Source organism: Macrotis lagotis, chromosome 7 (genome assembly GCF_037893015.1).
Source record: "Macrotis lagotis isolate mMagLag1 chromosome 7, bilby.v1.9.chrom.fasta, whole genome shotgun sequence".
Lineage (NCBI taxonomy): Eukaryota > Metazoa > Chordata > Mammalia > Peramelemorphia > Peramelidae > Macrotis > Macrotis lagotis.
The window spans coordinates 55325084-55342661 of NC_133664.1; the positions used below are offsets into that span (position 1 = coordinate 55325084).

The 17578-nt window shown below is 37.5% G+C and overlaps 1 protein-coding gene across 3 annotated transcripts in view; it reads right to left on the reverse strand.

Annotated features, from left to right (window-relative positions):
• RSU1 (Ras suppressor protein 1) overlaps positions 1 to 17578 on the reverse strand; it is a 214171-nt gene that overhangs the window by 152012 nt on the left and 44581 nt on the right. For all 3 annotated transcript variants that reach the window (XR_012469959.1, XM_074192926.1, XM_074192927.1), the window contains exons 4-7: positions 12522 to 12642; positions 6286 to 6404; positions 4483 to 4565; positions 4096 to 4210 (exon numbers count right to left, since the gene is read on the reverse strand). Coding sequence is in view for 2 of the 3 variants with exons in the window: in XM_074192926.1 (XP_074049027.1) it covers positions 4096 to 4210; positions 4483 to 4565; positions 6286 to 6404; positions 12522 to 12642 (438 nt within the window). In the remaining variant the exon portion in view is untranslated. The remainder of the gene's footprint in view (positions 1 to 4095; positions 4211 to 4482; positions 4566 to 6285; positions 6405 to 12521; positions 12643 to 17578) is intronic.

Consider the following 17578-nt stretch of genomic DNA (forward strand, 5'->3'; position numbering starts at 1 on the left):
AGGATTCAAGGGAAAGTGTTCTTGATGTAAGCCCATCACAAGGGTCAAAAAAAGGACTTCTGGAGTTTTGAAAACTACATAGAGTTATACGGGTAATATAATAAAATTCTGCGTTGGAAACTAAAAATTTTAAAAAGTTACCAATGAAATATATATATATATATATAGATATAGATATAGATAGAGAGAGAGATATAGATATAGATATAGATATAGAGTAGTTTAATTGTATCATAACTTTAAAAATCTGGATTTTTCCAAGGTGAAGGAAATGTCTTGGCATTCTAGAGTTCTATGGAATGCATTGTTACTTAAATGGTCATTAAAAAAATGATGATATCAGAGAAAATAGAGCAATTCCCTAGAAGAATCAGGGTGTCCTTATCATTTATGAACTCATCTCTGTCAACCTCTAGAATTAACCTGAGGAGTGAGAATCAGGAAAGGTTGCTTCTGGGCATCTGTAGTATTTTAGTAAGAAGCCTGAAACAACTAGGATGCCCATTACCAACTTCCCTAAAGAATAATAATAAAAGTGGGGGAGTTTGGGAAAGTTTTCAGCAAGAGTATGGATGTCTACCTCTTGGCTCCATTACAATGGTGATCCCTTTCGTATCAAGTTGGAACCTTATGGTCCATTCCAATGTTCCATTTCTGTGATTATACACATTTTGGATCCTGATGACATAAAATACTTTAGGAGGATTTCCTACTTGACAGGAACTCTTGGAAAAAACTGGAAAATAGTTTTGTAGATTTTAGGTTTACACCAGAATATATACATCCTTACACCACAAATACCCAATAAGCTCAAAATGAATATATAATTTTAATATTAAATGCCATACCATTAAAAAAATTAAGGAGTAGATAAAATATTTGTGTAGTTATGATTAAGGATAAAATCCTTAACAAAGGGTAGAGTCAATCATAAAAAATAAAATAGAAAATTTCAATTATAATAAACTTTTACATAACCAAAATCAACAAAAATAGGTTACAAAGGAAAGCTGTTGACTGGGGTAGGGTGGGGGGCAATCTTTGCATTAAATATATCTGAGAAGAGGTCATCCAATATATAGAACTAACACAAACATACTGTGGAGTCATTTTCCAATGAAGAAATAGCCACAGGATATGAACAAATAGTTTCCAAAAATATATTCCAAGTTCTTGATTTTCTTAACAAAGACTGCTCCATATAACTCCTCAAAAGAGAAGTTCAAACTGTAACAACTTTGAGGATTGGCCTTTTGCCTTGTAAATAAGCAAAGATGAAAAAAGCTGGGCATGGTCAATGCTGGAAAAGCTTGGAAAGGTAGGCATGTGAATACACTGGTAGTGGAACAGTACATTGGTCCAACCATTTTGAGTGTTTTGGTTTTCTGTGGGCAGTTTTCTGCGTTAAGTGACTTGCCCAAGGTCACACAGTTAGTAAGTATCAAGTAATCAAAACCAGATTTGAACTCAAGTCCCCGACTCTAGGACTGGTGCACTGTCCACTGCGCCAGCTAGCTACCCCCTAGTCCAATAATTTTGAAAAGCAACTCAGAATTACCAATACATCAACAAGTATTTACTTGTGTGTTGGACACTTCTAAGTTGCTATAGCAAGGCAATGGGCTAAGCATTTGGGTATACAAAAGGGAAAAAGTGCCTGTCCTCAAGGGACTTACATTCTACTGGAGACCACAGGTACATCTATAAGTATATACATAATAAATATAAGTAATTTGAAGAAATAGTGAACCAATAGCTAAGGGAGGGAGAGAATTGAGGCAAGTTATATAGAGGCTAGTCCTTAAGAATTTTTTTTAGGTTTTTTTTTTTTTTTTTTTTTTTTTGCCAAGGCAAACGGGGTTAAGTAGCTTGCCCAAGGCCACACAGCTAGGTAATTATTAAGTGTATGAGACCAGATTTGAACCCAGGTACTCCTGACTCCAGGGCTGGTGCTTTATCCACTTTTCCACCTAGCCGCCCCCAGTCCTTAAGAATTTTAAAGAAGACTCAGGGGAAGAACATTCTGAGAGGGAGAGGAGGAAAAGAAATTACTTTATGCATGGGAGATAGCTAATGCAGCAGCCCCTAGATAGGAGTGCTGTGTGAAGAGAACAGCCAGGAGGCCAGTGCAGCAGATCACAGAAATCATGGAAGGTTGTCATATGCCAAGAGTTCTGGAAGGGGGTCCAAAGAGGAGCACTACCAGTCACTGATCAGCACTGCACTTCCATCTTAAAACCTAAAATGCATCTCCCAAACAAAGAAGTCCATTATAAATGTCCTACCCCTTTACTCCTCTCCTAGGAAAGGTAGAAGTACAACTTACATGGCGTTAAAATGTTAAAATGAATATTTTAGAGCTAAAAATCACTGTTTTGTTCATGCTAATCTCCTGCTCAGAAACCTACTACAATGGATTCCCCCTTGGCCCACAAGGTAAAGACTCCTGAGCTTGTCATTCAAGGCAACCTACATTTACTATAATTTTCCAAATCCTTTTTTTCCAAGCAGATTGTCTTATTCAAATATGCCTCATGTTTCCCCATTACCAGTTTTTGTTGACTGTATTCTGCCCACCTAGAATACTCTCTCACTGCTCTCTACCACCTAGCCACATCACACCTGTTTTTCAAGACTCACTTCCAAAGCAATACTTCCCTCAGTCTCAACACTAACAGTGATTATTGTCTTTTAATAACTCATCAGGCAATTTAATACACTCTGTCTTAGTATATAGAGGTGTTTAACAACCTGTGTTGAGTGACACCTTTCTACAATTGTAGTAAACAGTAATGAGTTTAATTTAATTAGCTAACTGCTTTTTGCCCTTTTATGTCTTGTCTCCCTAGTATTTTCTCTTATATTTATATATATATCTAGATCTACATAAAGACATATAAGTAGTTGTATCTCTTGTGCTTAAAAATATCTTACACTTTTTAAAAAATTTAAGATCCACTGGGCTTTTCCATTTGCTGTGTTGATGCATAGACTCTGGGACCCTGTGTTACATTGTGCCACTACATGTTAAAGAATCCTGTGACTTATTACCTATCTGCTCCTGCCACTGTACCCTAAAGATGACTTTCCATCTATCCCTGCTGGATATATTGTCTCTCAATTAGAAGATGAGCTCTGTAGTGCAGGCCCAGTGCTCAGTATCTAAAAAGTACTTGAATGCTTTCTCACTCACTTAGCATCATGTCTTATATTCAAAAAATACCTATCAAATTGCCTGGAAAAAATTCTCCCCCAGTTGGGGTTTACTTGCATAACTGACAGATGATGGATGAACTTGACTGATAGATGGTGACAATCATCATCACACATCTACCCAACACGGTCTGTTCTCACATGTCTTACATCCATTACTTCATTTCATCCTCACAAGAGTCCACAGCTCAAAAATTATTACCACAAACTCAATGTTGCAGATGATGGAATAAAGGTTCACAGAAAATGAGGAGTCATGCCTACTAAACTCCTAAGACAAAAATTAAAAATTTAGAAATAGAAAGAACCCAAGAAGTAACCTAGTTCAATGCTTTCCTTTTACAGAGAAGAGAGGTCATACAGGTAATAAACAGCAGAACTGGAATGCAAATTCTGGTCCTCAACACTCTAAACATTTCCCATCAAGGCAAAGGGTAGGTTCTGACTTTCAATGCAGCTCTCTCTGCCCACAGACCACTTATAGAGTCCTCATGGGCCTGATCCTTAAGCAGCTATTAGTTATTTGGGGAGAGGGTTGGGGGAGGCGAGAGAGGGCGAGAGAGGGCGAGAGAGACAGAGAGAGAGAGAGAGAGAGAGAGAGAGAGAGAGAAGGAAGAAACTGGATGGAGTGATCCCCACCATGAGTAGCTACTTCAAAGTGGTACCACCAGGGACAGGTGATGGCACACCTAAACCTCCACCCTGGGGGCTGACTTGTACCTAACTATATACACTGAATTAAAAGTCTCCATATCAAAGTCATGAACTGTGCTTGGGGGCATCTTCCAAAGCTAAGAGAGACTCAGGGGCTGATTCCAAAAGTCATGCAAAGGAGAATGATGACTTAGACACAATATTCAATCCATTCATCTTCAGCCTTACCGAGCTCAGGGGGAAGGACAGTCAGGCGGTTCCCCTGGATGTGCAGTTCCTTCAGCTGTGTAAGTTCACCAATTTCTTTTGGCAGTGATATCAGGTCATTATCCCTAAGACTGAGCTACAAGAAAATACAAAGTTGTCAGAACAATTTTCCCACAAAGAAGCACACCACAGAAACTCTCACCCTCCTCCTTGCCCTCTCTCTCCTCCCTGCCGCTCAATCCTTTCAATTTATTTACAAGTGTCTTGCAGATAAACAAGAAACAGTATCGGGTACAGTGGTTTATTCCCAGCAAAACAAACCCCACAACTTCTCAATTGACTTGATTCTACTGCTACAAGGGCTGCGAAAGTGAATTGATTTTCTAAGAATTTAGATAAATTACTTACTATCTGCAACTTTGTGAGCTTCCCAATATCTGGAGGCAGGATTTCAAAATCGTTGTCACTTAGATAAAGTGCACGCAGGGTGGCTGCAAATTAAACGGCAATATATAAACAGGGTGGCATAGAACCCAACCATTTGAGGTCTGATCAATAAGAGAGAGTCAGATTTGATTAATAACCCTGACTCAGTGAAAAGCCTTTGACATACCTAGAGCTTGCGATCATAAGAAGCAGGTCAAACTTAGATTTACTGGCTTATTGTACTGCTGCTGTGGGCAGGAAGACATCTATATCTGAACGGACGGACACAATTAACAGTTTCTTCCATGCTCAGCATGAGCAGTCTGGGGCACCTCGTTCAGCACTAAGCCTTTCAGAAAAGAGAGATATTATGCTCTATTGCTCTCCTGCCCATTTCTCGGTCCATTTGCATCCAAGTTACACAAAAAAAGCTTCTGTGTCTTTCCAATTGATATCTAGAGCACAGAGAATCCTGCATGAAACAACTGTAAATATAGCCATGAGAACAGTTCACTAATGAAGAAGGTTATAATTTTGTGGCCTCATTTCCAGGTAGACTAATTACTATTATTATTATACACTGATTCAAGAAGGGGAAAAAAATAAAAGGACAGAGATATAACAATTAAGAAATACAGGAAACTATCATTTACCTAGACTCTATCTTAATAACCAGAAGTAATTTTTTAACACTACTCAATGAGCAGTTTTTAGTTATAATGATAACCTTAAGAAGATAAACAATCCTTAAAAGCAGTTTAAATTATCAAAAAAAGAGATTAATTTATTTTCAATCTAGCTGGTATTTTAATATTGCAGTCTTTTTTTGTGGGGTTGGGAATGGCTAAAGATCTGGAATCGGATGTGGGGGCTGTCTGGTGGGGAAAATCCCTTCACCAATGCTGATCATCAACCCCTTGGTAACTTCAAGCTGAGAAATGAAAGGTGAAGTGACTGGTCCAAGCCAGTGTGTATCGGAGGTAGACCAAGGACCCAGGTTCTCCTGATTCTAAGCCAAGAATCTACCATGCCATGCTGTCTCATGTGCTATGAAGATTAATCCATTTAAACTGTATATATCAACTCTGAGCTAACATAATATGAAAGTAACTCAAATCCTCCATTCCTGACAGCTACAGGCCCAGACCAGTCACTAAATTTAGTTTTTAATTAAGACTAGTCTGCATTTTCTCAAGTTTGGCAAACTGTGGCATTCATACTTCGCTTCTGCAGAAGAAATGTTAGCTATATGATGATATGATAGGACCAAGGATGCCATCAGGTCACCAAATATACTTTTATACAAAACTGTCAGACTCAAAAAGCCTCCCAAATGTTTAAAATCATATTACTGTATGGGAAGAGTTTGATGACTTAAAGAGTTCATTAGAAAAATTTATATTCCTTTATAGCTTAGATCAGAATATCCTTTTGTAACAAATAGCATAAAGGAGAGTCCTTTGTTACATACTCTCTGAAATGAAAGTCAAATTCTTAACCCTATTTAGCTAAATATGTGACTTGCTCATACTCAGGAAAATATTACATAACGGAAAGTTAATATGCCATTACCAAGCTAGTCCACTTTGGCCCAACAGTGTCAGGTAACTATAGATCAAATATACAAACTGCTGAGCTATGAAGGAACATTCAAAAGGACCCTGGGAAGAAAAAAAAATGTATATCCAATAATTTCTCTTGGAGTTTGGGCTGTAGCAAATAAATTTAACATTCAGAATGCAAAGTGCCTTTTTAAAAAGATTTATAGAATTAAAAGTTTCTTACTAAGGTAGAAGAAGTTTCCAGGAAGAGAATTTTCATTCAAGTTGTTATAAGTCAAGTCAAGGACCTCCAGGGCTGGTAAAGAGCCAAATCCTCGGGGTAAAGTGTTTAGCCTGTTCATACTTTAAGAAAAAAAAAAAAAAAAGAGGGAAATGTGTAAGCAATATAAATGAAGAAGTCTTAGAAATATAACATATTCCATTAGTCAACTGTTATTACACTGGTATGTATTCTACACCTTTATCATAAGATAATACTGAAGACTGAATGATCAAAGGCATCTAGCTCTAGTAAGGAAACTGGGGAGGGGGGGTGGAGTAGAAAGAGGAGTGGAAGGACCTGCCCAAAATAAAAAAAAAAAAAAATCAGGCAGGATTTCTGACTCCAAAATCAGTACTCATTTCACTTTAAGATCTCAAAGTCCATTATGAATCAACTTCTCTCCTTACTCCATTCCAAAAGGCAGTTGATAGTTATATAAGTTTAGCTTGGAATCACACTATAATCATAAGATCACTTTCTTAGTTATTTCAACTAAATAAACTATATTAAAAATCTTGAGGTTATGAAAACTGGCATGCTTCCGGGGGAGCCAAGACTGCAAAAGAAATGGAGCCAGACTCTCCCACATCTCCTTCAAAGAGATCTAGAAAACATACCAGAATAAGTCCTGAGAAGAAAATCTAAGAAGAAAAAAAAACAGTATTTTTCTAGTCTGGGTGGGCATAGGGAAATAGAGGTCTGAGAATAAAGCATGAATGATCCTTTGGAGACATCTAACCAAGGGGCAAAGTCTAAGATGATTAAATTAATATTAATTCCTAAGACTTCAGGGAGAAGTCTTTATTTTCACCACCTTCTAAGTGAAATTGGACATTAATTTCTATTCTAAATGGTAGTTATAAACATTCTCCTGAGAAAGGGACCATAGTCTTCACCAGATTGCCACCAAAAAAAAGTTAAGAACCTTTGCTACAGAGATAAATTGAAAAGCTCATTAAAAAAAACACAAGTTTACAAATCAGTACTTGAAGCTGTGATATAAAAAATATTGCAATATGAAAGATAATTTTCATTATAATCTATTTTTTCATGATATATATGAAAGCCAAGTTATACCCATCCAAAAGTCATTAAAAAAAAGTTGATTCAAGAACAGGAAATAAATCAAAATAAAGTATGAATTTATCCAACTTCTAACTCTAAGAAGAAAGCCAAAGGAAGTTTGAAGCTTGCCAAGACATAGAGCTCCATCACTATTTCATGTGGGAAAATGAAGCAAGTATCTTATGTTTAAAATACAAAAGAAAACTGTTCTTTCCCTTATCTTGAAGAATCCCAACTAAGGAAATCAAGTGTGACTGAGATAGAGATAGCTAGCATCAACAATAACCAAAGCTACATTGAGTTGGCAATGAAATGAAATGAAAACTAAGGATAAACCTCAATTTTCAATTGCAACATAAAGAATTTAAGGTTATTTGGCAAAGGACAGGTTACACATTAATGAGAAAGGAAATGAATAAAATATGTTATTTATTTATTTAAAATGTATCTCTAAACTTGAAAATTTTAAAACAATGTTCAACTATTGTAATAAAGAGCTCTATTTTTAGAAAGGGTAATTCATAGTCTGGAGAGGAAACTATTAAAGAACTAAGCAAAAGGAGTAAAGTGGACTGAAAAGCCTTTAGGAAATTGCAGAGTATTTTTTAGTGACACTAACATTTTCCCTGAAATCCCCCTTTCTAACATCAGTTTTCTTTTGGTGGTGCTCTGTATATGGCCCCCCCAGCCATGATATACCAAAGTTTCTGAATTAAATATGCAGATCCCTGAAAAGACAATGGAGAGATAAATGGTGGGCATAAAGTTGCTGCCACATATTACCAAAGAAAAATTATGCAGGAGAAATAGTGTCAGAACAGAAAAGAATATGGACCTGCCTTGTACAGAGAGTAAGGGATAACTGATGGATGGTCTGTGTCCTCCATTAGTGATATGTAACAATGGGACAACAAGATGAAGTCTCCAGTATAGCAGATGCACCAAAATAGGAAAAAAATGTAGAAAAAAATCTCCCAAGATAACAAGTTATATCAGAAAGGGGCACCGCATTGCAGAGATCATTAATCTTATGAAATATTAACAAAGGAGTAAAAAAAATTAATGTACACGAAGGGGTTGGTTGGGAATTAAAGAGCCCTGTGAATCTCAGGTAAAGCACCTCTTTTATAATTAAGGAAACAACATGACTAAGGCACCGCTGCCACCTGCTGACCTTTGACCTAAATTGCAGGTTCTGCTTGGTTTGGGTTGTTTGCTTTTTTGTTTCTGTTTTGGGGTTGGGGGGGGTTGTTTTTTGTTTTTTTTTGAGATTCAAAAACAACTTCTAAAACCCCAAACTCTGAAATTTGAAGGGATAATATTTACTCTTGTTATCAACACAGCTGGTGCTAATGACTGCATGTGGAAAGCCCACAACCAAGGCTGGCCAAAGGAACACATCCAGGACCCACAGAGACATAACTTTTAAGGCGAGAGAATGGAGATGGGCTGCTAGGAAGCCTAGCGGCCTGTCTTGCAGATGGATAGTTGCTGCTTAACCAAATGTTTGAACTGTACTGTGAAGAGAAGAGAGAGCCAACAGTCACAGAGGATGTCTCCCCACCAGTCACCGCCGCAACCTGGAGAAGCTGCAGATGGGACTGTCAGGTAGGCAGGATGTCCTCTATCATGGCAGGCAAAGGAATTGCACTGGCTTGAGGACAATGTAAACCTGGCCAAGAACTGGTTAAGGGCCAAAGATGTCAAATTTAATCATGGCCCAAGGGAAGCAATGAGAATCACTCTTTGATTTCCCCCCTCAAAGTCTGGTTGACAGAGAATATGCCAAAATTCTAAAGGGTTTGGTCACGGGTCAAGAAACCTTGGATGGTTATCTAGTCCAAATCCCTCACTTTGCAGATAAAGAAACTAGGCTCAAGAAAAGTTAAATGGTTTATCCAAAGGTATCTGGTGCTTAGTTGTGTGGAACTGGGTCCCAGTGTTCTAGAAAAGGGAGCAAAAAAGAAAGGAAGAAAAATGTAATTAAAGCAGGATTCCAGTTACTGCTAAGACACAAAGGGAAGGTAGAATCTGGAGGGGGGCAGGGCTGAGCATATATATGGGGTAAGGAGAAGTTGTCCTCCCCCCAGCCCCCCCCCTATATTGTAAGAGATGTCCCAACAGGAAGGTTCCAGTCTTACTCTGGATTTTCATGGAGATATAGACTTAATCTCTGCTTCCTACACAAGATTTAGAACTCTTGTGAAGTCCTTCACAACTGCGTTCTGGATGACCTCTCCAGAATTATTTTACATTACTCACCTTTATAAAGACTCTAGCTTCATCTAAACTATTAAGCAAAGTCTTCCACCTCCTGCCACTGGAGACCTTCCTACAGTCCAGTACATCTCCCCACCCTCACCCCCATGCTTTCAGTGGCCCCCTCCTGACCTCTGCCTTCCAGAATCTTAGCTTCCTTACAGGAAATCTTGCTTGATTCACTTGAGTTGTTACTGTTCTCTCCCTGCCCAAAGTGTATTGCATTTCTTTATGTTAGGATGACAGAAAAAGAGTTGGATGGGATCTCAGAAGCCGTTTGGTCTAACCTGTACATTTCACATTCAAGAAAAGTGAGGCCAAAGAAGTGACCAAGAACAGACAGGTGGTGAGCATGAGAGATAGGGGCCAGACCCTCTCAGGATCATTTAGAACTTAGTGGAACATAAGCCCCTGGATGGTAGAGACAAATTACTTTTGGTTCTAGTATCCAGCTTGCTGGGTCTCTTAAGTTCTTATCTCCTCCTGACCTTCTCTCCCAAAACTGTCAATACTGATGCTGTTTTCACTTTTCTCCTGAAGTCTTGAGCATCATGGAATCCCATTTCCCAAATTCTATGAGTCTCCTCCAGAATCTCTGGAAAGCCCCTTACACCTCCTGAAGCCTTCTTGGCAGAATGGATAAGAGGCAAAGAGTTTCCTCACCACCTAATGACCTAAAAATGCCTCTAGCACAAAATTCATGAATGCTTAATTCCACAGTTTGCAAGAGTGTATTCAAATGTACAGGGACTTGCCCCCTCTGGGCAACCTATATATTATATGATAAACTCCTATTTATTCAGAATAGAGTTCACTTGGACTCAAATATATTTACTACATTTATGTCTAAGAAGTGGAAGAAGCCTATGCTTCTAAAAGCTGGAAGAAGAAAATAAAATATAATGGTCTCAATTTTATAATTATTGTCATCATTCTTTGAAGTTTAATGGCATGTACATCAACTATCATTGTACAATACTATGAAAAACGGTGGTTTTAATTCTTTTTCTTATCTGGATAAAGAGAAGTTTGCTATATCATTGTATAGACTACATTTTTCTGGTGCATGCCTGAGTTTCCATTTTTGCTGTCACCCCCAAAGGGAACTCTTCATTTGACTTGTCTAAAACAGAGAGAACTTAACACCACTTGAAAAGGAAGAGACACATTTCTCATTAAACTTATTTTTAATTCCCTTCAACTACTTAGCTACCCCTTAAAAAAACTCTTTCCTTTTCTTTAAAATACTAACTCTTATTGAGTTTTACTCAATCAATAAAACAATCAAAACCTAAAAAACAGAAGCAGTTATGATGGATAGAAGAGCAACAAACTCTAAACAAAGAAAAAAGTGGAAAAATTTGTCCCAAGTCCACCAAAACTTATCATCTTAGAAAACTGCTGCTAGAGTAGGAGGGAGTGAAGAAAGGGAAAAAAAGGGTTAAGGAAAAAATGAAGGGAGGAAGGAAGGGAAAGAAAGAAGGAAACAGGGAGGGAAAAAAGGAAGAAAAGAAAGGAAAGAAGGGTTGGAAAAATAGGAAACAAAGGAAGGAGAAAGGAAGGGGAAAGGGGGAAATGAGATGAAAAAAAGGGAGGAAATGGGAAATGAAAAAAAGGAAGAAGGGAGAAGAAAGGAAGAAAGAAAGAATTTGAGTTGGATCTTTCTTGGTCCATTTTCCCTATCTCTTACTATATCCCACACCCTAACAAATGGCAACTTTAAAAAAAAAAAAAACTAAGAAAAATAACAGGTCCAAAAGTATGCCCATCCTATATTTCCTTTAACCTTTGCTCCATTTTCAGACAGAAGAGAAAAGAAATGCTAGCAGACTTTGTAGAGTTTTTTTTTTCTTTCAAATTATAGTTCCATCCAGAAACAAAGAAATCCTACATCCAAATCCATTGTGTAAGAAAAAGACTTTAAAAAAATCAATGAATTTAGTGAATGAAATGATTTTCATTATTACTTCATATTAAATTTGTATTTTACCTGGAGAGTTCCTATTGTTTTTATCTGAAAACTTTCAACTTTGCTAATCCATTTAGTGCTATCTCATTCAGATTAATGTACACAAAGAATAATAGCTTGAACAGAGAAGCCTTTTTCCCAAAGATATGGAACCTAAAGGTTTAATACCCAAGCTCCTTTCTAAGCTCAACTAGTGTCATGAAGAATCCCTGGCCTGGTTTTCATGAGACTTGGATCAAGCTCCTGACTGGCCCAAGTCACACTGGAGCTATGATGCAAAGTGAACCATCTGGTCTATTGAGCCTCCTTCAGCTCACTTATGAAAGAGAAATCCCCCTTGGACTGCCCACCTCATGAGAATGTTCTAAGTATGTGAAATACAAAATAAAACTGTAGAGTCCTAAGGTCTCTGTGACCTCAAGTACAGTAGAGTTCCCCTTTTCAAGTCTCTCAAAGGACTGTTATGAGAAAGAGACAGTAAATGGGAAATGGTTCCTATGATCCTTAGGATGAGTATAAACAACATCATTTTCTATTTTCAAATATGCAAAAAAAAATTCAACTGTGTTACTACCACCCCCAGAGTTCCTAATCAAGCACCCCAAAGTACAGTAATATTGTACATTAGAAGATAAGCACTTTGGTCATACCTAAAAGAAATTAAATTTTACTGAGAAAAATATAATAAAATATCTCTATCCTTGCTTCCTAACTTCTCAAATAGCTACCAAAGAAATGCACACCAGGTGGGTTTTTTCAAAGGCTGTATTAGAGTAATAAATTCTTAAAAACCAGATTTTCAAAATGTTAGATGCAATAGGCCTTGTGAATGTCACTGCTTAATCGTTCTTCCCCCACTGGCTCTATCCTCTGCTCTTCCTCCTTTTTCTGGATGGATACGCACCCAAGGTTCAGGTGTTTGAGTTTCTGGAGGCTGCTGATCTGTGTGGGCAGCTCTTCAATTTGGTTATTGAAAAAGTTCAGCACTTCCAGATTCTTCAGTTCTGCTACGTTTGGAGGCACAGCTGTGGAAACAAAATGTTGAGTGTGAACACAGAAACCTGACTTGCAGCAAGGATGCCAACAACACATTTTTTAAAAAATGAAAAAGATATGACTCCAATATGACCATCTCTTTCACATGTAACTGTCTGTTACCAGGTTCTGCATCCTCCAAGAAATAATCTCCCACTTAGGAGCTGTGCAAATATCCTTTCTCACAGAATATGCTTAACAAATAAAGATAGTGTAGAAGAGATGGGGAGGAAGGCACAGAATACAAAAAAAAAAACAAACAAACAACTGCCACCAAAAAAACCCATAGGAGTTCTGCAGTGCCAGAAAAACAAAGCCAGCTGAATGAATACTTGGGATCCTTATACAAACATATTTTTTATCTCTTCTAGCTCTAATGAACCTTTTTTTTTTGCTTTTTTTTTTTTAAACTATAAGGGTTTCCCAGTAAAGAAAGAGCAGAAGCCCAAATCCCCTTCTAGGGGAATGAACCGTTCATCTGACTATTTAAATAATCTAACATCTGAATAGCTGCCTGCTTAACATTTGACTAAATCACAGCAATTTAAGTTCCATCTTAAATGATGACCTATTCAACTAAGTCATTTTTCTGATTTTCTCCTGGGTAAAAGATTATGATCAATACACACACAAAAGAAGTTACATCAGATTAGCAACAGATCAATGCATGGTTATTATCTAGAAATAGGAAAAAGCAACTCAGCAGCACAGTATGAATGCTATTGTGCCGATCAAAGGTCTCAGAAAAACACTGAGTATCTGAAGGGTATATTTTAAATACAAATTTTTAAAAACTAAGTAAAAAAAAACTAAATCAACCACAAGGAAGCTTACAAATAATGATAACAAAAACAAAAAAAAAAAGACTGACATTTTAAAGTTTGAAAAATATTTTACACATAGTATTTCACGTCAACCCTGTAAGAACAATCCTGCTATTATTACTGACTTCCAAAGATACAGAAATTGAGACTTGGAAAGACTAAGGGACTCTCTGGGAGTCACACAACTAGTGACTCAAAAACGATTTGAGGCAGGATTTAAATTGAGGTCTTCCTGATTCCAAGTCCAGCAATATCACCTTACCAATGGATAAATGTACTTCCTTATGTCCAGGTGGTCCACTAAAGTGACATCAAAAATTTCTGGCCTCATTCCTGCTTCAACATTAATATTCATTAGGTTTCCATAAATGGGACGGGAAGGTGTGAAATTGATTTATGCTATTGTATTAAGCAAAAAATGTTACTTGCCCATCTGGTTGACTACTGTCCCTTACCTGAGAAGACCATGCTTCCCTGGACATCATAACAAAAGGTGTGCGTGTGTGTGTTTGTACATACACACACACACACACACACACACACACACACACACCCCTCCAGGGAAGCAAGCAGTAATCAACATTCTTGAGAAGTTCTCACCAGCCTTACCATACTTGGCACTGAGGCTTCCGGGCTGTGAAGTCTAGCCCCAGCACTTTGGTACACAATTTTCATTTCTTTCATTTTCATGAAAACTCATATATTCATGGCCTTCTTATTTTAGAGGGAGAGGACGTTTGGCAAAGGAAAGGGAACATTGCCTTTGGCACCAGAAACTACAGGAGAACATGAATCAATGTGAAAATAATTTCGAATGGAAGGAAGGAAGGAAGGAAGGAAGGAAGGAAGGAAGGAAGGAAGGAAGGAAGGAAGGGAGGGAGGGAGGGAGGGAGGGAAGGCAGTGTTCCAGGAAACCAATGGCACAAATCTGGATTTTTGTCCCTGACCTAATAATCTAGGCCCTTCTAGATACTGACTTTCTATACTACCTTGGATATAGTTTGGCTAGACAAAGTGTCATTTTGGGTATGAACAAAATAACAAAGAAGCACACCAGATTCAATCTCATTCACTTTGTGATAACTCACCACAACAAAGCTAAGTGAAACACTATTTAATTGCATGCTTTATATTAATTAGATATCAATAAATGCTGGCCAGCAGATTAGCTGCATGATATTTTATCAATTATTAAAAAAAAGTTCTCTGACTTAGAGGGTTAAAAAAAAACCTTCTGAAGTCTATTACCAGAGATCTCTTCCTCTTTGCTCTGTGTCCTTTAGTTAATACTAAGATGGTCTTTCACAGCACTTCTCTTACTACTGTTAAAAGCAATAAGGAAAGCTAGTGAAACCAGTAGAAAATGATGATCTCGATTTAGCCACAAACCAAGAATAATGCAGCCAGAATTACTGCAGCTTTCCCAAAGTCCCTCTGCCAATACAATTAAATACTGGTCTGAAGGTATTGCCTTTTTTGACAGGATGAGAGATTATTTCACTCTCCTTGCTAAATCAGTTCAATTTAAAACCACAAATTATGCTAAATGTGATTTAGGGCTTTGTGTTGTGGACACAAACAATAAGCCCACATTCAATTTACTAGAGCTTTACTGGCCATTTGGTGTGCATAGGAATTTTTTGCTCAAGATTCCATTCATCTGCAAAGAAACCTTCTCTTCTTTAGACTACCCGACCAATCCAATATTCCGTCCCAACTATGAAATTTAGTTCTTTGCTACTGTAAAACTCAAATGACATTAATCTTCAGGTTTGAATTTTATAAGTAACATTGATAAGTAGATATGCCATTATCAAGTTTGTTGCTATGCTATTCAGTCAAGTTTGATTCTCTGTGACCCTATATGGGGGTTTTCTTGGCTAAGATATTGAATTGATTAGTCATTTCTTCTCTAGATCATTTTACAAAAAAGGAAACTCAGACAAACAGGGTTAAGTGATTTATCTAGGGTCACACAGCTACTAAGTGTCAGGTTAAATACTGACCCCTGTGCTCTATCCACTGCATGACCTAGATTCCCATTAAAGATGGAAATTTCAAAGCACATTTTTGACAGACTATTTCCACTCAAAATAACAACTACACATTTACAGACTATTCTACAACTTCTAAAGTTTCAAAGACCTGAGGAACAAATGGCACGTGAGCTGTTTTTTGAAGGAATCTAGGGATTCTTTCAGGCAAAGAAGGGAATCAGTATCCCAAACATGAGAGAAGAGGATACTCATGCAAAGACATGCAAAGAATCACTAAAAGGCCAGCTTGACTGGAATGAAATATAGGGGAATGTGAGCAATATTAAATAAGACTAGAAAGTAATCAGGTGCCAGATTGTGGAAGGGTTTAAATGTCCAGGTAAGCAGTTTACATTTGACCCTAGAGGTAAAAGTCTTCAGGAGTGAGGCAAAAAATTCATAAAGGGTTGTAGCTAACAAAAGGAATTTATCATTTAAAGAATGTAATGAGATAAGACACTGCTGAGGTGGGTTTCTCATGGCAGTTCCTCTTTAAGTGAAAAGTGGATATTATTTACTAAGAACACTGTAAAGGGAATTTTTGTTCAGGACTATTTGGATGAGGTAATGTCTAAGTCCTTTCTAAAACCAATAAAGGAATGAAAATTTAGGACTGGTTGGGTCTCCTGTTTTCACTGAGCCCCATCATTTTACAGATGAGGAAACTGAGGCATAGAACAGCTGGGCTGATTAACTTACCTCATCACACTGTGATTCTGTGAAGTAATACTTTGCCTAATTTATATAACAGTAATAATAATAGCCAGCATTTATATAGTGCTTTAAAGTTTACAAAGTACTTTACAAATATTATCTCATCTTATCTTCAAAACAAAACAAAACAAAATCCTGGGAGGCAAATGCTATTATCCTTCCTGTTTTAAAGATGAGGAAACTAAGGCAGTTAGAAGTTAAGTGACTTGCCTAGAGTCACACAGTTAGTGTACAAGGACAGATGTGAATTCTTGTCTTCTTGAATCCAGGTGTCCAAGGTCATATAAGTATGTGGTAGCTGTAATTTAAACACAACCTGGCTTTGTCCTTTAAGGAAGTCCATTCACAGATATATAACACATAAAGAAAAAAATGGATTTCATCTATTTTTGACATGAGCTTTTATAAGGATTACTGTGAAAATCTGGTGCTGATAACTTGAAGACACTTTGAGAAAATGCAGAAAAAAATGAGAAGGAAAAATATTAAGGAAAATGATAGATTATATAAACCCATGTTCTAATGTGAACTTTCCACAGAGCATCCATTTGGAAATGTCCCCCATTGCTGATTGGTTCTGATTTTGTACTATCAAATGTACAAAGCTATTAGACATGAATAAGTAGGGCAGGAGATAAAGGCATAGCTCATTCTCAAAAACAAGTGACTGAATCCAAGTCATGGAACACATGGACAACATGATAAAACAAAATGGTCCATGAAAGTACGTGACATGATAGGGTCAACTTATTCTGTATCTAGAACACGCCCCCAAATAATCTGACAACCAGGAGAGGACTTTCTCCTGTGTCCAGCACATGTGTCAGGAGAGATTCTTCTGTGACCTGATAGAGGAACAGGATATATTATGTACTTTGAAAATAATTAAGTTATTAGAAAGCACAGGAGAAATTGGACAAAATGTTCTAGAAAAACACAAGAAAGGCATTTTCAATAAGAAGGATTGGAGAGGCTTCATTTTCAAGGAATGAGGGCCACATACATGGGAGGGATTAGTACAGATGGCCATCTGCACCAGAAAATCTTTGGAGCTCTGTGGCATTCAAGTTTTGTCTTCTCTTTATTTTAGGCCTGAAACCCCCCAAATTCCCTGAATGTGATATCTAAGAACCAAATCTTGACACTACTTCTGACGTCAGCTATATATTAAGCCTGGTTTGACAATTCCTAGAGATGCCTTATATGCAAAGAAGAAGAAATGCAAGGAGGGATAGAAAAGCCTATCTACCTTTCTCATGAACACAGGAGACATCATCCCCCATGAGCTTCTCTGTGGCAAGAAGTCTCAATACATCCAGTCTAGGTGTCAGACTGGCAAATAAGAACTTGCG